Source organism: Astatotilapia calliptera, chromosome 3 (genome assembly GCF_900246225.1).
Source record: "Astatotilapia calliptera chromosome 3, fAstCal1.2, whole genome shotgun sequence".
Taxonomy (NCBI): Eukaryota; Metazoa; Chordata; class Actinopteri; order Cichliformes; family Cichlidae; genus Astatotilapia; species Astatotilapia calliptera.
The window spans coordinates 29,631,365-29,656,363 of NC_039304.1; the positions used below are offsets into that span (position 1 = coordinate 29,631,365).

The 24,999-nt window shown below is 38.7% G+C and overlaps 2 protein-coding genes and 1 pseudogene across 2 annotated transcripts; all 3 read right to left on the reverse strand.

Annotated features, from left to right (window-relative positions):
* Nucleotides 1-9,007: 9,007 nt before the first annotated feature.
* LOC113012976 (GTPase IMAP family member 7-like) lies at nt 9,008-10,858 on the reverse strand (annotated as a pseudogene).
* A 1,247-nt stretch (nt 10,859-12,105) lies between these two features.
* Nucleotides 12,106-18,560, reverse strand: LOC113014111 (GTPase IMAP family member 7-like). The gene is made up of 3 exons (XM_026155431.1): nt 18,448-18,560; nt 16,395-17,296; nt 12,106-12,114 (listed from the first exon to the last, which is right to left on the reverse strand). The coding sequence occupies exons 1-3, from the start codon at nt 18,452-18,454 to the stop codon at nt 12,106-12,108; spliced, it is 918 nt and encodes a 305-aa protein (XP_026011216.1). The 5' UTR covers nt 18,455-18,560.
* Nucleotides 18,561-19,715: 1,155 nt separating this feature from the next.
* On the reverse strand, nt 19,716-21,437 carry LOC113012982 (GTPase IMAP family member 7-like). The gene is made up of 2 exons (XM_026153478.1): nt 21,357-21,437; nt 19,716-20,925 (listed from the first exon to the last, which is right to left on the reverse strand). The coding sequence occupies exons 1-2, from the start codon at nt 21,361-21,363 to the stop codon at nt 19,979-19,981; spliced, it is 954 nt and encodes a 317-aa protein (XP_026009263.1). The 5' UTR covers nt 21,364-21,437; the 3' UTR covers nt 19,716-19,978.
* Between the last annotated feature and the right edge of the window lie 3,562 nt (nt 21,438-24,999).

The following is a 24,999-nucleotide window of genomic DNA, read 5'->3' on the forward strand; positions in this document are numbered from 1 at the left end:
TAAACACACCATGTATATGCTATTGCTATTTATTGTGGCTTAACCTATCAAGGACAAAAACATTAAGAAAATTCAGTATCAAACCTTGTAGCTGTCATAGTACTTTATGTCTGGAGTGACAGCTCGATGGGTGTTAGCACTGTTGCCACAAAAGCAAGAAGCTCCTGCAAATCCATCAACTGGTCAGGATCTTTCTGTGTGGAGTTAGCAATTTCGCACTGTGTGCCTCTCTGGGTACACACAATATGTGGGGTTAGGTTAATGATTCTAAATTACCCATAGATGTGAATGTGAGAGTGAAATGTTGTCTGTAAATAGACTGGCAACCTGTCCAGGGTGTGCGCCACCTCTCGCCTGATGACAGCTGTAATAGACTCCTGCTGCCCTGCGACACCTATAAGGACAAACGTTAAAGAATGGATGGAGTGATGTTCTAAATCCATTCAATTATGTTAACCAGACTCTGAGTTTGTTGAACATTCGAAAAAAAAAAAACCCTCTTTAAACAAACCTAAAATAATCATGGAAAGGATTTGCATGGGTTGGATCAACTCAATGAAATCAAATAAATTTTTGATTTGGCCTCTCCAAATATGGCATTAGCCACTGCTTTTGCCACTTCCAGTTTTTCCTAATAGGGCATTCCTGCTCGTGTTTGTTTGTTGCTGGAAGAGAAAAATGAATAAATCTGATTAACTCACCATCTGCTTCCCGACATCTCTGATAATGACCTACTGAGCAGAACTGAATAGTACAAATTAATTACTGATTTTTGTACTGGACTAAGTTTTCTTTTTTCTTCGGGGTGGGGAGTAGTTGCTTAGTGAAGTGTGTTAGTATTGTAAATATATACATATGCAAATACAAAAGATTGAAGTATTAAGCACCCAACATGGTACTTCTACACAGAAACAGTAAGAAATTGCCACATCAACCACTAAGCTTATCCTACAATCATTATATGAAGATATGTCTGTGTATGTACCTGTTAAGAAATAGAGAGATATTTTTAATGTGTATCTGCTCATTAGATTGTTTTATGTACTTTAATAATGAAGGCTTGTAGAGCAAGGCCACTTTTGACTCACAAACTAAGTGCTCAGCCAGACTGAAAAACAGGAAGTTTTAGTGCACAGGCATATTAATAGATAAGACACAGAAAAGAGGAACTTTGCCATATAAGCAATGTTTGAAACTGTGAGTGACGTGTGTGACGTCTGAAGTACAGAAATAACACCATATAAGACACATGTTGAGTACACCATTGTTTTTCTTGTGACATTACCAATACGTTTGATGTGTCACATGGCCCTCTTCCTATAGAAAAAACAAAAGTTGTATCCAAGATGGCCGACTTCTAAATGGCCACCATGGTCACCACCCATCTTGAGGAGTTTGCCCCCTCACACATATTAATGTCCATATCCATATAAATGGCCCACCCTGTGTGTGTGTGTGTGTGTGTGTGTGTGTATATATATATATATATATATATATATATATGAAACAACAAAAAAACCCAGACACAACAACAAGAAATAAACAATCAAAGTGATAAGCATTTTCAATTTTAAGCTGTTGAATAAGTAGTTCAGAATTAAGCTTAATTTTCATGTAGTTATTATCTGATTATTAATAAAACTTAAAAGATTCTAATTTCTGGTTTATAAGTAAAAGTCCAAAGAGAGTTGTTTTTTCTTGTTCTATTTCGCTTTGAATTACACACAAAGGCATATACTGCTTACCTAGTTTCATTGTGCTTATCATTAGTCTGTATACATATGAAAAATTCTTCCTCAGAAAGTGAAAGAAAATATCACTGAATTAACCACAGAACAATGTGTTGAATCTTTTAGCTAATCATTCATCAGTCCTTGTAATTATGCTACAAACGACCTTAATGCAGTACTACATTGCAAGCCATGTGTTACCAAACAAGTCTTGATAAGGCAAGGCAAGTTTATTTATATAGCACAATTCAACAACAATGTGATTCAAAGTGCTTTACAGAGCCATTAAAAACAAAAACAAATAAAAAACATGATTTAAAATTGATAAAAAAAAACAGTAGATAAAATCAGAACAGTAGATAAAATCAGTAGTTAAAATTTAAGTTTTGAAATTTAAGCTTAAAAGTGTGGATTTGTTGTTTTATTCAAATGCAGTTTCATTCAAATGCTGATAACCACAAATATTGCTTGTATTAATAAGATTAATTAGGGTTGAAACACCAGTATCAATAAACACTTTTCTTCATAGGGAAATAGCATTGAAATAAATTCAATTATTAGCATTTGATTAATAAAATGACTCATACTTTTGAGTAATGTCTTCCATACTGAGAAAAATAGAAATCTGACAAAAATATAGTGTGGTTTACGATGTGTCTCTGCAGTGAGTCGTTTGCTTTTGTTCTTGTACTGCCACTTGCCTCATGTTTTGATTCTTCAACCTGTTGTCAGAATTTAGTAATCTTCAATACAAAAATACCTTATATTTACCTTATATATATTACATATCTCACAATTACCTCATAATCAGCATCACACATTTGTTTTATCCTTTATTTCACATAGTTAATTATAGTATAATAGTTTTAGAAGTAGACGCCATTACACATTTTAGAGCGCGAAGGCCCCTCTAGGAAGAATTTGAGGAGGCTTGTCTTGCTAGTGTGGGCCTCACAAGTTATATCGTTGTGAGTCTGGTTCTCTTAGAGAAAAACAAAATTGTAAATCTCTGGATCTAGAGCTCTTTCCTTTCCTCCTCCTTTTCTCTTCCTTTCTTTCTCCCTATCTCTCTATGCAGGACTGACTGGAAAAAGGAGGTGGTTGCCATGGTGATAGGTGAGGTGGCATCTACTAGAGTTGGATGTCTCGAGACCATTTTTACGTGGTCTTGGTCTCGTCTTGGTCTTGACGGACTTTTGTCTTGGTCTTGTCTTGGTCTCGCTGTGTCTGATGTTTTGTTTTTATTTTGTTTTATTTTGCGAGTTGGTTATTAGACGCTGCTCCAGCCAGCCAGAGAATCCCCCACCGCCCCGCCCTCTCCTCCCTGTGCTGCAAGCAGCAGGCGCACCTCGCAAACGGAGGGCGCCCCAGCAAATGGGCGATAGAAAACCGATCGGTGCCTGTACCATTCCCAATATGCGCTGGCTGATGTCGGGCAGCATGAGTACGAGCAATTATTTATTTATTTTTTTGCCGATACCCGTGATGCCGCCCCCCACCACGATGCCACCCCGGGCAACCGCCCGTGTCACCCGTATCAAAAACCGCTACTGACTGAATGACCTGCTGGTTTTGGTCCATAAAACTACTCATCTAAGATTACCACAAAGTAAAAGATCTCTCAGCAGCATTTTAGGCACTATTGCCCTTGTCAAATCAGTGAGCTGGGATTTTTTATTCTAAACATGAACTACTGTTACAGCAACAGACATGGACTACATGCCCCACACAACAACTCAATGTCCACTATGTGAAGGAGCAAAACACATTCCTTCTCCTCTCGTTAACTGAGATAAACTGCTGGCATATTTGTTTTACATCTATACTGTCCGGTCTCTCCTGGTGGACATGGCAACACGTTATTCATTGTTGCATACAGTTTTAGATTGATGTGGGTGAAAGCCTAGCACATACTTGCCAACCTTGAGAACACAGAATTAGGGAGACATTCAAAAGGGCTATTGGGGGGCGGGTATATATATACATACAAAACATTTGAATTTTACAGTGTTTACTTGATAAAATAAGTTAAATGTCACTGTTATTATTGTCCGGCCGGAAACAGGCCGGGGGTGTCCAAATTCAGAGGCTGCGTCCACCTTTGCGACCTAAGTGGGCCGGGTTGTCCGAAAGCCAGGTAGACCGGAAATGAGCGACTGTGAAATTGGACGGTCTAGCCTTCAGAATTATGTCACCTCTGCCGTCTGTTCCTTGCTGTCTAAAATATAACTGGACGCTGGTGTAGATTCTCGACCATCTGACACTTCTGTTTAATCAGTTTTCTGTTTGACGTTTATTCAGCTGTGTGAAAACCCCGGAGGAACCATCCCGAGGGATTAATAAAGTTTTATTTAATCTAATCTAATCTAATCTAAGATAAAAACTTTAATCTCAGCCAAACCAATTTACTCACGAACAAATAGAACACTGAAAAAGGCAAAACAACATATTTAAGTTATTTGAAGTTTACACAGCTACATTCTCGCCTGAAAATATGTTAAAAGTTTATTTTGCGACCCAGAAAGAGAAATAAGAGTAATATTAAAACTAAGTAGCTGAAGTACTAGCCATTGTTGGAAACTGGAATTGCAATCTGGGATATGGTTTTACAATTTTGTTGTCAGGATGTTTTAGGATGCCTGGGTCGTTGACCCAGGGTATTTGAGTTTATTATATTATTTATACTTTTTAGTCTTTGGTTTCTTTGAGTTCTGTCTTTTGGTTTATGTCTCTGTCTTCTCTAGCTGCTCTGTCTCCCCTGTCACCTGTATCCCCTTGTCTAGTTTGCGTCTCTGTGTATCCTTAGTTCCTATATCCCCGTGTTCAGTCAGTGTTTGTGTCTGCCCTGGTCCCACGTCTCTGTTCCCTCTGTAGTGCCTGCATGTGAGTCTGTGTTATGTGTTTCCTGTTTTACTTTGAAGGTCTCTGTCTTAGCTCAGTGTGTTCATTTTACGCTTCCTTTTGTCTCGTCAGTTCTGATTTGCCCCAGCTGTGTTTCCCTCCTGTTATTCATTCCCTGATTGCTCCTTCTGTGTATTTAAGCCCTGTGTTTCGCTGTGTCCGTGTCGCGATCTACCGTTTATTTTGCTGTGTGTTTTGTCAATCTGCCGGTGTTAGTTTATTTTTGACCTTTTTCCCAGTTATGTTATGTTTGAGTTCAGCATTAAAGCTGTTTTGGTTTAAGTTCTGTCTCTGGAGTCTGCACCTTGGGTCCTATTCCTGTCTGCACACAGCCTCACCTAACAGAAGATCGCGACCAGAACATGGACCCCGCAGACTCTTTTTCCTCGGAGTACAACACTGAGATGGAGCGGATGGTGAGCCTGCTTGACTGCATTGCCCAGTCCCCTGATTTAAGGACCATGGCAGTGGGGCTGAGTGCGGTGGAGGCCATCATTCGCTTTAACCCCCGGCTTAGCCAGTTTGCTAAGGACACTAAGTTGGACGACACCATTACTGCCTGGAGAGAGCAAGTCAAGGCTGGTGAGCTTGCTCTCTCTCTCTCTCTACATCTTCCCCACCGTTACTCCAGGACAACACACACTCTCCTTCTGTCTCAACATTGCCACGGACTTCCTCTCCCTCCCCACACCAGCTGGGTTCTCGTTCACCTGCCTTTTTCCTGGCAGCTATGTGGTCAGAGGATGAGGAGGAGGTCTCTTTTTCTCCACCGGTTCCTGTTTCCTCATCCCGAAGGAAACGGCGTTCTGGCCGCCGCCACAACAGAACTGTTGAGCATTCTGACTCTGGACACTCTGACATCACTCCCACTTCATCTGTTCTGCAAACTGGTTCTGCTGGAGGGTCCGAGGGACCCGTTCATCCACCTGTTTCCGCTGGAGGGTCCGAGGGGCCCGTTCAGCCACCTGTCTCCGCTGGAGGGTCCGAGGGGCCCGTTCAGCCTCTTGCCTCCGCTGGAGGGTCCGAGGAACTGCTTCAGCCGTCTCTTCCTGCTGGAGGATCCGAGGGGCCGCTTCAGCCGTCTCTTCCTGCTGGAGGGTCCGAGGGGCCCGTTCAGCCTCTTGCCTCCGCTGGAGGGTCCGAGGGGCCCGTTCAGCCTCTTGCCTCGTCAGCTGGGGGTCCGGGAGGACCCAGCTAGCACGTCCCAGTGTCTGCTGATGGTTCTGGCGAGGCCGTTCAGCCACCACCGGCTCCACCACCTGGTCCGGCCCCACCACCTGGTCCGGCCCCCCGAGTCTGCAGCTCCGCCTGGTCCGGCCTCCGAGTGTTCAGCTTCGTCTGCTCCTGAGGTCTCCATGCTGTCTGTTCCTGCTCGTCCTGCTCGTCCTGCTCGTCCTGTCCAGCCTTCTCGTCCTGCTCGTCCTTCTCGTCCTGCACAGCCTGCACGTCCCGTCCGGCCGATGACTGGACGTCGTTGCCGTCATGGCCGGCCCCCTGACCTGCTCCGCCACCAGTGCCTCCCGCCCGGTCGGCCTCCTGACCTACTCCGTCGCCGCCGGTGTCTCCTGCCTGCCCGGCCCCCTGAACTGTTTTCTGGGCTCTTGGGCCGTCAGCCTCTGGGCCGCCCCCCTGAACTGCCCGGGTTTGGACTGTTGTGCTGTCAGCCTCCGGGTCGGCCCCCTGAACTTTTTGTGAACTGTTTTTCCTGGCCGCCTGCGCCTGTCGTGAGCCTGTTTTTTGTTCTGTTGCTTTCCGGGCTCCATTGTTTGTTCTTTTTTTGTTTCTGGCTCCTTGTTTGGTTTTGTTTCGAGCCCTCCATCCTGTTTTCCCCGCCGCCCGCCCTGGTTGTGTTGTTTTTGGGGTTTTTTTTGTTTTGGTTTGGGCTGTCTGGAAGCCAGCCCTTAAGGGGGGGGAGGGTACTGTTAGATGCCTGGGTCGTTGACCCAGGGTATTTGAGTTTATTATATCATTTATACTTTTTAGTCTTTGGTTTCTTTGAGTTCTGTCTTATGGTTTATGTCTCTGTCTTTAGTTGCTCTGTCTCCCCTATCACCTGTATCCCCTTGTCTAGTTCGCGTCTCTGTGTATCCTTAGTTCCTATATCCCCGTGTTCAGTCAGTGTTTGTGTCTGCCCTGGTCCCACGTCTCTGTTCCCTCTGTAGTGCCTGCATGTGAGTCTGTGTTATGTGTTTCCTGTTTTACTTTGAAGGTCTCTGTCTTATCTCAGTGTGTTCATTTTACGCTTCCTTTTGTCTCGTCAGTTCTGATTTGCCCCAGCTGTGTTTCCCTCCTGCTATTCATTCCCTGATTGCTCCTTCTGTGTATTTAAGCCCTGTGTTTCTCTGTGTCCGTGTCGCGATCTACCGTTTATTTTGCTGTGTGTTTTGTCAATCCGCCCGTGTTAGTTTATTTTTGACCTTTTCCCAGTTATGTTATGTTTGAGTTCAGCATTAAAGCTGTTTTGGTTTAAGTTCTGTTTCCGGAGTCTGCACCTTGGGTCCTATTCCTGTCTGCGCACAGCCACACCTAACAGGATGTTTTAGTGCTACTATCATCTAGTTCTGATTCTGGTTCTGTCTTGGTTACTGTTGTAGTCCTGTTTTAATTCCGGATCAGTTCTGGGTTTGGTTGAATTGGGTTTTAGTCCCTGTGTCTTGATACAGCCCCGACTTTGTTCTGCCTTGCTGCTTAATTAAAAAAAAAACTAGTTTAAGGTGTCCTGCATATGAGATGTTTATTTTTTCCCTATATGAAGTCATTCGTCTTTTTTTTTTTTTTTTTTTTTTGAACAAAACTCAAAACAGAGCCTATTAATCTTTCAGTCATTTCAACCCTCACTTAATTTCCTTTCACTGCTCAGCTCTCACACAGTGGCTCAGCTATGCTCCAATCCCTCCATATTGTGGTCAATCACACGCGAGGATATAGGATAATATCATTATGTGAAAAACAGAGAGGGTGAGAGACGCGACAGTCAAGTGGAGCATCCGTCTGTCCTCTGGTCTTGGTCTTGTCTTGGTCTCAGTTTGGGCGGTCTTGACTACAAGGCTAGCATCTACACATAAGATGTGGCCAGAGAATGGCAGGAGAAACATGAGCCAAAGTACTGGATCTCAGTGATATAAGGAGAACTTCCCTCCAACTTTTGCCCAATCACCTTAGTGTCCTGTTTATTACATATAATAAAAAGCATTTACTGCCTGGGTGTGGTGCTCTTTGTCCATCTTGATCTAAGAGGTAACAAAAAGACACGGCAGCCATTTTTTAACTTGAACCTTTGACTGCTTGAATATAGAAAAGAGAAAGTTATTTCTTGAGTTTGGATCATCTTCTCTCATAAAAGAACCTGACAATGTCTAACTTGTTTCGTTGTTTTGAATAAGTGAACTTTGATAGGAGTCTGGCAACATGAGCAACACTTAAAAGCATTAACACTGATGTTATAATGAAGTTTATTTACGATCAAATCTTTTTTTTAAAGAATAGAACAACTTAAAGTGGTCTGTCCACTCATCCCAGCAGTTTCCATTACTGTTCTGATTTGAAAATGGCTGTGGCAGTTCTAATTGAACTTGTTAAACTTCATCAGCAGGTTCAGCTGAAGTGAAGTCAGTGGAAGCCAATTTAAGTAAAAATGAAAGTTACTGTTTAAGTTGGCACTGCCTCTTAAACATGTTTGGCTGAACCTGCTGAGGAGGTTCAACAAGTTTAGCTGAATTGTTTAATCAAAATGAAAGTAACTGAAAGTAAAAGTTATTTACTGCTCATCATTAACATGAAGTCATCCAGCCAAAAGATGAATATTGTCAAGAAAAATCGAAGACACTTGGTTACATGTGAAAAAATTAGGTGTTTTATAATTGAACATTATTTGTAACAAAGAAAACATCACAAAACAAAAGCAAAAGTTATTTGAAAGTTATACATCTATTAATATTATATCCAGAGATTTTCTTTTTTTACCTGGTGTAATTGACACAGTCATGAGTAAAGTTTGAAATATCAACTACAACATAGAGGCTTTTAATAGCATATGGACAGGGAAAAACTCACATGCTTACATATATTAAGCTTACTTCATTTATATGTTAACACTAAGTCTTCAACAAAAACTCTTAAGTAAGAAACTTTGCGCTGTGCAAATACAGAAATCCAATCATGATGAACAAAAAGATTCCAAAACTTCCCATTCTATAAATTTAATAATGACTCTCTGATGGCAACTTGTAAAGGTGAATGTGAGTAGTTGTGCCCAGTTATCTAGCAATATACGCTGATCCTGTACATCTGTGGATTTTAAAGGTACTTTATTGAGAGCTTAACAGAGGATGGAAAAAATCTGAGATTTAATTTCTAACCCTTTCATACCTTTAAAAAAATTGGTTTAGTGCTATAGTTTGTATCTAAGCTCTATCACCTGTTTCAAACCTTGATGCTACTCAGCTGCTGGCTCTGCAGACCCAGTTCAAACTGTGACAGATGAGCCAGATGCTGTTGATGCGTCTGACATTATTCCTTTTGCTGCAGCTACTCCTGCTGCTGTTCCTAATGCTGCTCCTACTGCTAAACCTAGACTTCTTTCTTCTTTCATTAATTTTATTGCTCCACCAAAGAATGCACCCAGTAGAGCTCCTACTGTAACTCCTGCAGCTTTAAACATCTGATTGTCAAACACAGATTGTTTTTCCTTTGCTGCAGTTTCCTCTTCTGTTAAGTCTGGAGATGACTGTTTGATGCGACCTTCCTCTTGTTGAATATTTCTTTTCACTTTTTGCAGCATCTCATTGGTGAAGCAGCCTCCTTTGTTTGCCTCAATAATCTTGTCAATGGTTTTGAGTAATTCTGCCACCTGGTACTGGTTGGTCCTGTATTCATCTCCCTGGTTGTTCTTCCAGTATTTGTTATCAATGACGTGGCAGCGGCCCCCACACTTCTTGATCAGATCGCTCAGAGCTTCACTTTCATTCACAAACTTTTCGATCTTCATTCCCTCAGGAAGCTGGTCACCATGAGTAAAGATTATTATAGTAAATCTAAGCGCTTCATCTGAGAAATATTGATTAATTTTGTCTATTACAGCCTTTTCATGCTCTGTGTATTTCTCCACCTTGAGAACAATGAGAAAAACATGAGGACCAGGAGCACATTCTGTGATACAGTTCACTATTTCAGACTTCATCTCCTCCTCAGACTTTTTTGTGTCAATAAATCCAGGAGTGTCAATAAAGAGTACCATTCTTCCACTGACTGACATGAACTTTGCCTGACATTCCTTTGTTCCAGATGAGGGAGTATGATCTACTTCAAACACAGGCTGTCTACACAGGGTGTTTGCAAAACTGCTCTTTCCAGCTCCAGTTTTTCCCAGGACCACAATCCTTCTTGCTGACTCTATAAAACAGTAATGATTCAGTGTCAGTTATTTATCTATTGTTCTGTCTAAAAAGGTGCAAGAAATAGTATAGAAGTAGTAAAATATCACTTAAACCTTAATGACTCTACAATTAAAAAAATGAATGTCCAGTCTGCTTTTTTTTTAAGTGTAAGTAAAATTGCATATTCTTTACAAATCAGTCAGCTTTGGCTTACAAGTAAATATGGAAAAGTAGAAAAGAGTTTAATTCCACAGACCATTGTGCAGTTTAGACCCGGTTGTTCAGCTAGATACTGATTTAAGATAAGATAAGATAAGATAAGATAACCTTTATTAGTTAACCCTTATTAGTCCCACAGGTGGGAAATTTGTTTGTCACAGCAGAAAGTGGACAGTGCAAAAGTTATATAGCAAAAATTAGAGAACACTGGAATACAATAAGAACAATATACTGTACACAACTGTACAGAATAGAATAGAATAAAATAAAATAAAATACTATATGCAATAGAATGTAATAAAATAATATATACAAAAGGATAAATAGCATTTAGATGCAATAGAAACAACAAACTTATCCTGTTTATAAAGCTGCTGTAAAAAATATTTTTTAAACACTATTTTTACATACTATACTATTTACTTAATATTTTTTACTTTAAAAATTTTGTTTAGGTATTCAGTGCAGTAAATAATCTTGACAATGAAAACAAACATTTTTATTCTTAGATGGCGTTAAGTGTCCTGTGCTGACTATTAATACAGAATAAATGATAATAACTTACTGTCCATCTTTTTGAAAGAAACAAAACCAGGGCAGAGACACACGATTACTCACAACCCAAAGACTTTGTGACTGCACCTTTCGTTTTGTTCTGCACCTGTTTGACTTGTATCTTGGCAGTGCTTATTGCATTGTGGGGATTATTAAGACTGTCCAATAGCATGTGAGACAGCAACAGAACACTTCTAAATATAAAAGACCATGACATTTTTATTGTTTTAGTACATTTCACACAGTTAAGTAGGAAGGCTGCTGCTGCTGTTGATGACAATGAGCTGCAGCTGGCAAGGGCTGATGAGCAGCAGTTGTGGCTGACTTCAGGAGGGCTCAAAACCAATCCCCCCAAAACACAAAAGGGACACAATACAACATTCAAGTTCAGATGGATGACTGCGACTGAAACATTTCAGGCAACTGGTGACGGTGTGGCATGGCAGGTGACCAGCGGCGTGCTAGAAGAGTGCAGGCCATGACTGAACAAGACGTGGACAAGCAGGATGTAGCTAGGCGCGACATGGATTATAATATTTTTTTAATTTATAATTATAATTTCATTCAGAAAAAAATGACAATTTACGTCGGCAGTAATGACACCATGTTACGTCAATCAGAGGTCACTAAAATTTATATTAAATTTGCCAAAATCTAATAAACCCCCCCCCCCCCCCCCCCCCCCCCTCCAAAACTGGATCAGGGCCAGGGACATCTTTAGCTGCATGTTCTTAAATTTCCATCTGCAAAATCAGAAGCCCATGTAGTCCAAAAAACTACATGGGCTTCATAGATAATTGGAAACTTTCTAAAGGACCTCTGGTCTTGTTAGGAGAGAAGGCATCCAGGTGTCTTCATGATATAAAGACCTGGATGACCTCTAATTTTCTGCTTCTGAATTCAGATAAAGCAGAGGTTATTAACTGCACACGCTGTGAAACTGCTGCTACAGAAGCCACAAAATGTTGAAAAGACCCATTTTATTGATCACATCTTTGTCATATTAGCAACTCCAAAACACCACATTGCTGATTTTGCAGATGATTTGTACCTGCTGCTTAGAGCTGTCAAAATCTCACATTCAGACTTACATGTGACCAAAACAATTCACAACAGTTTTATTACTATCAGATTAAAGAATATATGCATTTATTAAATTCATATGTAATTAAAATAAAGTGTAGAAAGGAGGAGAGAACCTCTAACCACATAACTACACAAAAACTGTACAAAAGTACAATTGTAGTCATAATGTGTGTTACCATCAAGAGAAAGAGAGGCTGCATGCCATGAGTTACATGGATCTTTGTCATTCGCTGTGTGCGTCATGGAGACTGCACAGAGAAAGAGAAACTACACATATGTGGTTTCTATATCACATCACACTGACAGTTCACAGCAGACCAAAATGAGCCTCAGAGCACTTCAGAAATATCCTGGTGATCCTGATGGCAAGGCATTCAGTTTTTCATTCAGTTTTTTCCAATTAATCAGAAGTTAATTAAATCATTAAACTCTACTGAGAGCCAATGTGTAGAATATAAAACAGTAGTTCTGTGAGTTTGCTTGCCAGAACATATTAATAGTCTGGCCAGCATTTTGTACTGCTTGGAGGCATAAAAGAGATTTGTCCAAGCTGGCAAACAGGGCATTACAATAATCTAAACCCAATGACACCAATGCATGAATATGTTTTTGCAGTTCAGCTGAGGATATTTTGGAATTTAGAAATGTTCCTTAAATAAATTTAACAGGAATGAAACAAAGATTTTACATGTGCGTCGAAGCCCAGAGAAGAATAAAATATTACACCAAGATTTCAAATGGTGCATTTATCAGTTGAACATAAAGGAGGGCATGAATGATTTTAGGATGTAATTAAAAGAAGGAGCTGTAATCATGGTCTCATTCTTGTTGGTTTTTAAAACAATTTCATTGCTACAAAGCTAAGCAGTAACCTGAGTTGGCAAAGCAGTGGACGAGGGTAAAAAGATGAAAAAAAAAAACCACTTGTAAGTACAGTTAGAGCAGGTCATCATGTTAACCCTTGCCCAAGATTTTGTTTATTTAATAAATGGTAATAAGGCTGAAAACCAAAAAGCCACATATAATATCAAAACTTAAAAAAAAAGAAGGTTTTAAGCAGATGCTTTTATAACTATGCCCCAGTGTTGAACAGCGCAGTAAAGCTTCTGTGCTTTTAAAAACAGAACAATTCAGTGTTTGAATAAGGGAGTGGTAAAATGTTTCGGTTTCCAATGCTAGTTAAACAAGTTTCAAACAAAGAAGATATTTTTAATTAAGTTCAGTTTGAATAATGGAAGAGTGATGCATTCATTCCCTCTTGACAGGTTACTGGCACATGTACATGTAATTCCATTAATGCATAGCTGCAGTTATTAAACGATGAATCAGTGTGTAGAGCTGTTCGCACTAAAGTAAAAAGCACCATCACTTCGGGCGGATACCCTCTCGGCGCCAGCTGCGGTCGCAAGGCTGGAGCTGAACAACAACACCCTGATAACGACTGTGTTTAGTCTGTTTCTTCCCATTCCATGCAAGGCCACCTGGACTGTTTACTTAGCCTGGCAGGGCGAAGGACACTGTCTCAGCTGAACTCTGGACACGCACACACATACATATACACTGATATGCACACACTCATCCCCCCTCCCTTTCCAAATGCCTCCGATGCTTGTTCCCTCCTGGGAACACGGCGGTCTACCTGGAATGGTAGCACTGGGAAGGATGGCTGCTGTGTTTGCTTCGGATTACTCCTCACCCCCCACTCGACCCTGAGGCTTATCACGTGTTCCATAATGTTGTGCTGTGGACATTTATGTGCTTTTTTGTGCAGAGGAGTTTTTTTGTTTCCTGTTCTCATGCTGTCCTCCCAGGAGACCAGCATGAGTAGAGGTCTCTTTTTTTCCTCTTTTACTTTCCCATTGTAGTGAATATTTCAGTGTTTTTTTTCTGTAACGCTCCCGATCTCCGACCTGTATCCCCATGTGATGTCTGTGTTGTGTATGTAAGGTCGGGGGGGGGGGGGGGGGGGTGTCCTATTTCACTGCAGGGCAACCTGCACGTGGCGAATAAAGCCTTGATTGATTGATTGATTGATTGATTAAATTCCAATGTCTTGTAATAACTGTAGCATATTTAATATGCATATACAAATACATAGAATTTGAAATACTTCAATCAAAATCAGCCACATATGGTCTGAATATGAGCCAGGAGCTACATTTTAGTGAAATTGTTAATAGGGACATGCTGTCTCATGCATAATGAACACAAGCACAAGTTAAACACAAAGATACAAATGTTGTTTATTCATTTCACACCATTTCTGTTAACATATGGCTATTTTAGACAAACATTTTAAAAATGATCTGAAATTTTTTTAAAAAAACATAAAAATAAAAAATTACATGTTTTACCAGCCACCTATTGTGAATCCTGATTCTTCAAAAACAAAAACCATTTTCATGTTTTCTCCAATAAATTGTCAGAAAACTCATAAAACATCCAGTGGAATATGGTTTTCCTCGGTACTCTGTGTCACAGATATGACAGTTATATGGTTTTGTGACTGAAAATCTTATATTATTGCATGATTCTGATGCTCAAAAGTAGTTATAGAAGAAATAGTATGATTAGATCACCATGTAGCATTAGAACTCCTGCTCACAGCTTCAAGAATATGAAACATAACACAGTCAAAATGACAAGACACTCTGGGCCACAGTTGGAAGGTGACAGTTGAATGTTAATACCACATTTTTCGGGCGGAGTAACTTGTTTCTGGGTAAGGTCAAACTATTTGGCAACTGTACAAATACAAAATGAAACAGTCACAATGCTGAGTTTCAGGTGTGGTCAAATAACAATAGTCACAAGTTATTTATTGGTGGCTGTAGCTCAGAAGGTAGATCTGCTAATCCTCCACTAATCTGAAAGATGGTGCTTCGATGTCTGGCTGCGGCAGTCTGCATATTGAAGTATCGTCAGGAGAGATACTGAACCCCGTTGTGAATGTTACATAGAAAAGCACACTGGCTTTGAAAGAAAGTAACTGGGAATGAGGAAAACTGTATAACATGTTCTTAGTATAAGAAATGTTTCCTGTACCAATCTATTTACCACCGCCACGGTTTACACGGTCACTTAATAGTGAGGTGATTGGGTTCTCCTCAAGTTTAAAACGGTCAGCTCATGCATTCACACTATTGGAGCCAATAGAAGAAAAAAGTCTTATATGCACTGCAGGTCTCAATTTAAACGACAAAACAGTCTGTCTGTCTAACAGAATGGAATGGAAAGAAATTTAATGTATTATCTTATATTACTTATTTTTTTTTTTACTTTGTAGTAAATACTCAATAGCAAAATGTACTTAATATGCTATATTTTGATGGATTTTATGCACCCATCAACAACAGCTGTGTTTTAGTGAGTAATAGTAAAAAGCAATTTAATACATGTGAAATAAAATTTTGTCATTGTCATAAGCAAACAATCCCAAGACAAACATATTACTTGGTGTTTGGCAAAGAGGTTTATGGGTAAACTTTACATGCAGACTTGTGTATTTACAAATACACGGACAATACCTTTTGATAACAGGATGGGTGTTTGGTTGGAATTGTTATCAATGAATCATACAAAATACACGTGAAAAAAAACACCTGAGTCACATAATTAAAAAGTTGTTTTATTGATGCACAGAACATGTAAATGATTATGTAAAGGTCCTCTGAAGCTGCTGGTACCTCTGCATATAAAAGCTTTAAAACATCACAAACCGGAGAAGATCAAACAATTTCATAATCAAGTTGCAATTGCCAGGAACACATGTTTATATTTTATCATACATGTTTTAATGTATGGCCACTACTTTGTATTTACTCAACATATTCAGGAACTTGCAAAACAGAATAAAATCTTTATTCTTTCCATAAAGATTCCAAATGGGCCAAATTATTAAACAATTTTAATACAATGGTTTACCCACACAGTTTAATGACAATATTTTTATGTAAGCTTTATATGTATAATGATTAGGCTGTTTTATTATATGGCTGTGGATCTGTGTTTATTCAAATGGATTCCATGGATTGTATATTATCTCATACAAAGCATGAAGTCTATTCCAAATGGCCTCAAAAACCCCCACAACTTCCTTTTCAAAAGGTTCTGGGACTGGAATGGGGACTGATTCAGATGGAACAGGAGCGGATGGAACAGATGGAACAGGAACAGATGGACTAGATGGAACAGGGACAGATGGAACAGATGGAACAGGAACAGATGGAACAGGAACAGATGGACCAGATGGAACAGGAACAGATGGAACAGATGGAACAGATGGAACAGGAACAGATGGAACAGGAACAGATGGACCAGATGGAACAGATGGAACAGGAACAGATGGAACAGATGGAACAGATGGAACAGGAACAGATGGAACAGGAACAGATGGAACAGATGGAACAGATGGAACAGATGGAACAGGAACAGATGGAACAGATGGAACAGGAACAGATGGAACAGATGGAACAGATGGAACAGGGACAGATGGACCAGATGGAACAGGGACAGATGGAACAGGAACAGATGGAACAGATGGAACAGGAACAGATGGACCAGATGGAACAGGAACAGATGGAATAGATCCCTTTCCAAACTTTGATTTGATCAACAAAGCTGAGACAATTGCAAATAATCCTGTGATGACAGCAAAACCCACAAAATATTTAAGCCATGATTTTTGTGCATTTTCCATGTGTCTCTTAATGATGTTAACTTTAGCCTGCTTTCTAATCTCTTCCTGCGACAGATTTTCTGCTGACTTTCTAACCCGATTTTCCTCTTTTTGTATTTCTGTCTCCAATGTTTGGAGCATTTCATTAGTGTAGTATCCTCCATTGTTTTCTGTCACTATATCTTCTATGCTATTGAGCAGCTCTGCCACCTGGAACTTGTTGCTTCTATATTCATCTTCCTGGTTGTTCTTCCAGTATTTATTGTCAATGACGTGGCACCGACTCCCACATTTCCTCACCAGATCACTCAGAGCTTCACTTTCATTAACAAAATCCTTGATCTTCGTTCCTTCGGGGAGCTGGTCACCATGAGTAAAAACCACTGCAGCGTATTTAAGAACATCTTCAGAGAAATGTTCACATAATTGTGCGATGACAGCCTTTTCGTGCTCTGTGAATTTCTCTGCTTTGAGCACAATGAGAAAAGCATGAGGACCCGGAGCACACTCTGTAATACAGCTCAACATCTCATGCTCCAACTTCTCAGACCTGCTTGGGTCAAAGAAACCAGGAGTGTCGATTAAAGTTAGGCTTCTTCCATCAACAGTCTTGGTCTCGCTCTGAGACAAACATGCGTTTGAGTCATTAAAATGATTAATCTTCAATCTGGTCTCGCCAAATATGGTATTAGCCAGACTGCTTTTCCCAGTTCCAGTTTTTCCCAGCAGGACAATTCTCCTTGTCTTTGTCACTGGAAGAAAAAATGAATAGATGAAAATATCTGATTAACTCATTACCTCATCTGCTTCCTGACATCTCTGATCGATTTTCAAATTTCAGATCAAAAATCTATCAACCCAGTATCACAGCAAAACATGTAATAGACATGCCGGACCACCGTGTCTATTTCACACCATGCCTCTTTTTAGACGTGAAATGGAAATGTATGAAGAATTTGCGTGACCAGCAGGGAGCGATGATATATTAAGCTAAGAAGTCAGTAATGAACAAAAAATCATAATTGCATAAGTACATTCAATAGTCCTTAACAGTCACAAACTATTAAGCTTAATATGTATATACATGTAAATATGTTAATTTTTTTTGTTTAACTATTTCCCACAATTATTTTCGTGTTGGCTTGAAATAAAAAAGCTCCCTCTGGTGTTACTGCAACTTCTGCATGCTTGTCTTTATCACGCTTTGGAGAGTCAAAGTGTTAAACAGACATGGGGGATATAGGTGTCTGTATGTACCCTATCTCCTTAAAGGATGCCCCTGTGTACAGCAAAATTTTGCATGAACAATGTCACATATATGTTTTAACAAAACAGATTAGTTATAAATCCCAACTCTTTCTGGACTCGCTTTACCAACAAACATTTTTATCAGTTAATAAATTAAAAGGGGTGATTTGTATTGTTTGTTTTTTGCTTTAAATTACACACAAAGAAATGTGTTTCAAACCTAGTATCATTCTGGTTGATTTGAAGGAAAATATCACTGACATCTACAGCATAAGAGTGTCTGAAATCTTTTAGCTAATCATTCATCAGTGTCATTTATTGGTCCTTGTGATTACGCTGCATATAGAGACTTCAACCAAACAGATGCAAGTACAAAGTAAATTTAAAGCATGTTTGAGATTTTAAAAGAAATCTTACTGCAGTACTACACTGCAAGCCATGTGTCAGCAAACAAGCCTTGATACCCAGAAATCTTGCTTGTATTTATAAGATTGATAAAGCTTAGAGCAGCAATACTGTTAAACATTTTTTCATAGCAAAATAGTTCTTGAGATTAACTCAGTTAATTAAAAATATAGGTCACAGTTTAGGATTTTGATTACTAGAGTGACAAACACTCATACGTTGGAGTAATGTCTATTTAATAGTTACTTACCCTCCATGCTCTCCAGAAAATAGAAATCTGTCAAAAATGTAGTCTGGTTCCCGACGTGTCTCTGCAGTGAGTCGTTTGCTTTTGTTCTCGTACTGCGGACTTACCTTATGCTTCGCTTCTGCTACCTGTCTAACTTGTTCTCTGGGTTTTAGCCAGAGTAAGTGAACAAAACACTGCGCACAGTGTACGTTTACATATAATAATCCACAGTGCTGCAACACAGAGATAAAGATAATAAATAACTACATGACCCAAAAACATGATACAAGAAGAAAGAAAAAGTTAAGCTGTATTTCATTGACCTTACAGATTTTTAAAAATTTATTTTTATTTCTATTCTTCAGAAAAGTGGAATTTATTTCTGCTTGAATATATGAATACTTCTTATATTGGCCTTTAAATCCTTACCTTACACTACTAACTCCGTAAATTCTTTGTTCTGTGAACTACATATAACTTATTCAAAGTTTGGATTTATGTTAACAAAATACAAACGTCTGCATTTTCTTTTGATTTATTTAGTCTCATTTGTTGCTGCATTTGTCAGTCAGTAACTTTTATACAGTCTGGAAACATGAGCAACACTTAAAAACATTAAAACTGACATTACAATAAAGTTTGTCGAAGATCAAATCTGTCAGTGGTCTGTCCACTCATCCCAGCAGTTTCCATTACTGTTCTGGTTTAAAAATGGCTGTGGTAGATTTGGCTGATCCTGTTAAACTTCATCAGCTGGTTCAACTCAAGTAAAGTCAGCGGAAGCCAAATTAAGTAAAAATGAAAGTCGCTGTTTAAGATGTCACTGCCTCTTAAACATGTTTGGCTAAACCTGCTGAGGAGGTTTAACAAGTTCAGCTGAATTAACATGAGGCTAGTAAATGAAAATTGTCAAGAAGTTGAAGAAACTTGGTTACATGTGAAACAATTAGCTGCTTTACTAGTGAAGACTTGTAGCAAAGAAAACATCGAAAAAAGAAGCAACAATATTTGAAAGTTATAGATCTGTTATTGTAATACCCAGAGATTTTGTTTAAGCTGGAGTAATGGACATATTCATGGGTAAATTCTGAAATATAAACTGCAACATAAAGGGTTTTATAGCATATGACGAGGGGGAAAAAATCACATTCTTACATATCATTAAGCATAAGCTACTTCATTTATATGTTAACAGTAAGTATTCAACAAAAACTCTTAAGTAAGACATTTTGTATAATGCAAATACAGAAATCCAATCATGATGAACAAAAGGATTCCAAAATGTCTCATTCTATAATTTTAACAATGACTCTATGATGGCAACTTATAAAGGTGAATGTGAGTAGTTGTGCCCAGTATATGCTGATTCTGTACATCTGTGGATTGTAAAGGTACTTTTTTGAAAGCTTAACAGATGTTTTAGATATTTAATTTATAACCTGTTTTTACATTAAAAAAAAATAAACAAAGTGTGTTTTAGTGTTGTAGTCTCCTTTCTTTGCTTCATCACCGTGCACCAGTTTCAGGTCTGTGAAACGTGGTACTCCTGGTTTTATTTGGCTGCTGGCTCTGCAGATACAGCAGGAACTGTGCTAGATGATGTTGGTGCATTGTTTTTAGCTACTTTCGCTGCAGCTGCTATTCCCAATGCTACTCCTACTCCTACTCCTACTAAACCTACAGTGCTGTCTTCTTTCCCTAATTGTATCGTCCCACCCAGGAATGCACCTAACAGATCCCCTGTTGTAACTCTTGCAGCTTTTGACAACAGATTTTTAAACACAGATTGTTTCGCCTTTGTTGCAGTTTCCTCTTCTTTACTATCTGGAGATGACTGTTTGATGCGACCTTCCTCTTGTTGTATATCTCTCTTCACTTCTTGCAGCATCTCATTGGTGAAGTAGCCTCCTTTGTTTGCCTCAATAATCTTGTCAATGGTTTTGAGTAATTCTGCCACCTGATACTGGTTGGTCCTGTATTCATCTCCCTGGTTGTTCTTCCAGTATTTGTTATCAATGACGTGGCAGCGGCCGCCACACTTCTTGATCAGATCGCTCAGAGCTTCACTTTCATTAACAAACTCTTCAATCTTCATTCCCTCAGGAAGCTGGTCACCATGAGTAAAGATTATTGTAGTAAATCTAAGAGCTTCATCTGAGAAATATTGGTTCATTTTGTCTATTACACCCTTTCCATGCTCTGTGTATTTCTCCACTTTAAGCACAATGAGAAAAACTTGAGGACCAGGAGCACATTCTGTGATACACCTTGTTATTTCAGACTTCATCTCGTGCCCAGGTCTGTCTGTGTGAAAAAATCCAGGAGTGTCAATACACAATATGGATCTTCCACTGATATTCATATACTTTGACTGACATTCATTTGTTCCAGAGCTGGCAGTATGAGTTACTTCAAACACAGGCTCTCCACACAGGGTGTTGGCAGTACTGCTCTTTCCAGCTCCAGTTTTTCCCAGGAGCACAATCCTTCTTTTTGACCCTATAAAACAGTAATGATTCAGTGTTAGTTATTTATCTATTACTTTGTCAAAAGCAGTGCAAGAAATAAACAGTAAATTGAAGTGGAGGTAAAACTGCATGATGTGTACAAGCCAGTCATTACTGGCTTACAAGTAAATATGGAAGAGTAGAAAAATGTAATTTCTCTGATTGTTGATCAAAGTTTAGACTTAGCTGTTCAGATGGTGGATACAACTAAATCATTTTGAATTATTAACTCTATCAAGCATACACTCAGTGTATTACAGTCTTGAATATATTATATAACATTTACATAACTACTTTAGGTATTCAGTGGAGTAGATCATGTTGACTGAGAAAAACAATCACTTTCAGAGAACTTTCTTCCTTTGTGATCCCACATTTCTGTTAATCATTAATACAGAATACATGATAATAATTGCAACTTACCGTCCATGTTTTTGAAAGCGAAATCAGCGCAGAAACACACGATTACTCAGATCCTGTGGACGTTGTGACTGCGCCGTTCGGTTGTTTCTGTACCTGTTGGACTTGTTTCTCAGCAGCAAACTAAAGTGATGAGCTTACCTCATAGTGTGTTTCTCTTTTTTTCCCACACCTGGCAACAGCATGAGAAAACTATTGTGCATATTTAAATGTTATTTATTTAAATAAATTAATAACAAAAACACAATTTTTCTTTTCATTTTTATATAAAAATCTTGGCGAGCATATTGTTATAACCCAAAGTTAAATATGTCTGTAGTAAATATGACATAAGCAAAAGAGAGTTTATACGTTTCATACTGTTCTAGAATACTATAATGAAAAGTTTTACTATATATACATAAAAGATGTGTGTTACGTATTTGAAATCTTCAAGCAGCTGTTTCCTTTAGGGTTCGCCTCAGTTGATCATCTGCTTCCATCTCACCCTAACCCTAGCTTCATCCTCTGTTACACCAACACGCTCACTCTTTGAGCAAGTGTTTGGGCATCAGTGAGAAGAAAAAAACTCCCTTTTAACAGGGAGAAAAAGGAAATGAGGGCACAGGCATAACTATATAACTTTATTATTATTATAACATTATTCCAATATATCAAAAATACAAAATAAACTCAAAATGCTGCGACACATACGCAGCCATCCGACAATTGTAGTGTATCTACGGGAGGATTCAGGTCACCTGATCATGCCCCGACTATATGCTTTGGCAAAAATGAATGTTTTAAGTATTGTATGAGCATCCTGAGAGCGAAGTGCTCTAATGGGGTGATTTGGTACTATATGGTCTTTAAGATAAGATGGGACGTGATTATTTAGGATTATTTAGCCAAGCCTTTCTAATTTTGTTATCATTTCTAAACGTTATCATCTGCAACTCTACCAGGGCTACGTCATCATTACATCTGTCTCCCTCTCATTCCCACAGGTATTCTATAATTCTACTGTACATAGTTGCTCCCTACACTCACTACAGTTCACACTGAAATGTAATGAAATGTGCACACTATAAATAGATTCAGTTACCGCTGGGATAATGAATAATTATACCTAACTTAATGAATGTCTTTTTAGTTAAATAGCTGACTTTTTTTTACCCCATGAGAGTTTGGTGAACTGTCCCTGTGCCCTATGACAGCTGGGCAGGCTCCAGCCTCACTATAACCCTGATTTCGATAAGCAGAATAAACTGGATGGATGAATCCTTTTCTTTTTTTTCTTTCATTCTCTTTTCAGCTGCTTTTGCATATTTTTCTGACTTTGATCAATATTTACATTCATTTTCATATTCAAAACCAAGGCAGCTACAAGAGAGCATTTGTTGAGCTGGGTAATTCATTTTCACTTGCAACAGAAAAATCACACAGAAGAGGGACTATTTGGGAAATGTAAGTCAAGTTTGACATGATTTGTATTTGACCTGAAATACAATCTAAAATCCAATTATGATGACACTTTGTCATTTTGTCAGATTTAGCAAATAAGATGATTTGCCATCATAATTAGAGTCATAATGTAATATCTAAAAATCCAGAAATGTTTGGCTAAAATGAAGTGAGTCTTTCAGATATTCAAGTAAAAATTCTACAGTACTACACTCATTCACCTTTTTTATACATACACACACATACACATATATTACTTTAGGAATTTTTTGTTGACTTCACATTAGAAATGTTTTAGCTAGCAGAACAAAGATGCAGGAGAATCTGTTTCTGCTCATTCTGATGGGTAAGTGGATGATCTTATCAATCATACAGCAGTACTGTTAGCTTAAAGCAATAAGAGTGATTCTGGACTGATGCACCTGTTAAATGGCAGTAATGGTGAAATAATTGTCTTCGGAGCCTTATATAAACGAGAGGAACAGTGTAAGTGATTTTCCTTTTGCATTTTTATATTATAGAGCAAGGCCAAAGTTTACTTACTTTTACCTTACTTTTTAGACAAAAATGTCAGCAGTTTTTAGGTGTGTCTGCATGTTTGTGCTAAATGATAACAAAAAGGTTAGTGTGATTAAACAGGTGCTTTTGTGACAGTGATTATTGGGGGGAGCTGGAGGCTGGCCCCGTTTGAAGTCTTTAACTCATTTTATTGATTTTATCTAAAAAAAAAAAGAAAAATAATCACAATCAGGGTGAGAGTCACGCATGCTCCAGCTCCATGTGAGGCAGCTTTACCAGAGCAAGACTCTGAGAGAGACAGGTGCATCTTCGCACAGAAACCAGTCTGGACCAAATGACAAAACGCTGAATTGACCATTTGAGCCCCGACCAAGGACTCCACCCTGAACATCAGTGAAGCCATTTAAAATAGAGATGACCCTACCATTTACCAATGAGGAAACTTATGACACTTGTATATAAGAGAGCTAAACATTAAACATTGGCCAGTGAGACTGTGAGGGACGGTTTTTAACCTGACCAGTGAGCCAACTTTAAGTCCTTCTGAGTGAATCACACAGAGGTTTAGAAATCAACCAAGGTGCCTTTGCAAATTTTGGAGAGAGAAAAAAACACAACTCCTGACCAGCTTTTCTGCACCTGTTTATCATCACCTTGTACCAGCAGTGATCAGTGTTGCTGTGGCCCAAACATCCCTCTGTAAGAAATTTTTTGACAAGCTGACAAAGAGCTTTTTTTAACCGCCACTAAAGAAGACTCTGCGTTTGGATCTGATCCAGCACACCTCAGGAAAGCAGCGACACATAAAAGTCTGTGACTTACAAGAAGCGGTCGACATTTGATGACAGATCTTAGATAATCGTGACGTACTGTATTTGAGAGTGAAAAGCAAAGTAGAGGTGTGTAAGTGCTCTAAAATTGTATATTATGCTTTTAAAATGTGAAATGTGATGTGATTTTAAGCACCAAAGAACATGATTTTTAGAAAAATGTTATTCTTATGTTTTGAACGTATGCGTGATTAAAAAAAAATAAATCTATCACTATTGTATGCCTTATAGAAAATGTGTTAATTGTATGTATTTGTAATCATGTATCTTTGATAAATAAAATAACAACAGTCACTTGGAAGTGAGACTGTTAATCACAAAAATGGTGGACAGAAAAGAATTTTCCAGTTTAGAATAAATCAGAATAAATCAGATGACTCAGTTAACAGTTTGGATTTATTTACATAATATCAACATATCAAAGAGTTTATGACTTCTCTGTTTTTCTTTTCTCAAAGAAAAGACATAAAACTTCACAAAATGTGAAGTTACAGCACAATTTACCCAGACGTACTTCTTTTTCAGTCAGGGTCCTTTTACAACATCCATATTAGCTCAGGTAATGAAAATACAATTATGGCATAGACAGGAAGTAAACTTTAACATTTGAAGTTCAAGTCTTGCTTAGACGATGTGAAGCATCTCATGGACCTTTTTTCTTGGATTATGCATCAACCTTATGCAAATCAGTTGTAATTTATTTGAACACATGTAGAAAGCAGCACTTCCTTTCTTCTGTGATGCATTTACTTTACTACATAAACTAGACATTAGTGTTGCCAGCATTAACATTTCTCATGTCACCATCGAGCATTTTTAAAACCCAACTTCAGTATGTGCAGTGTGGACTTGCA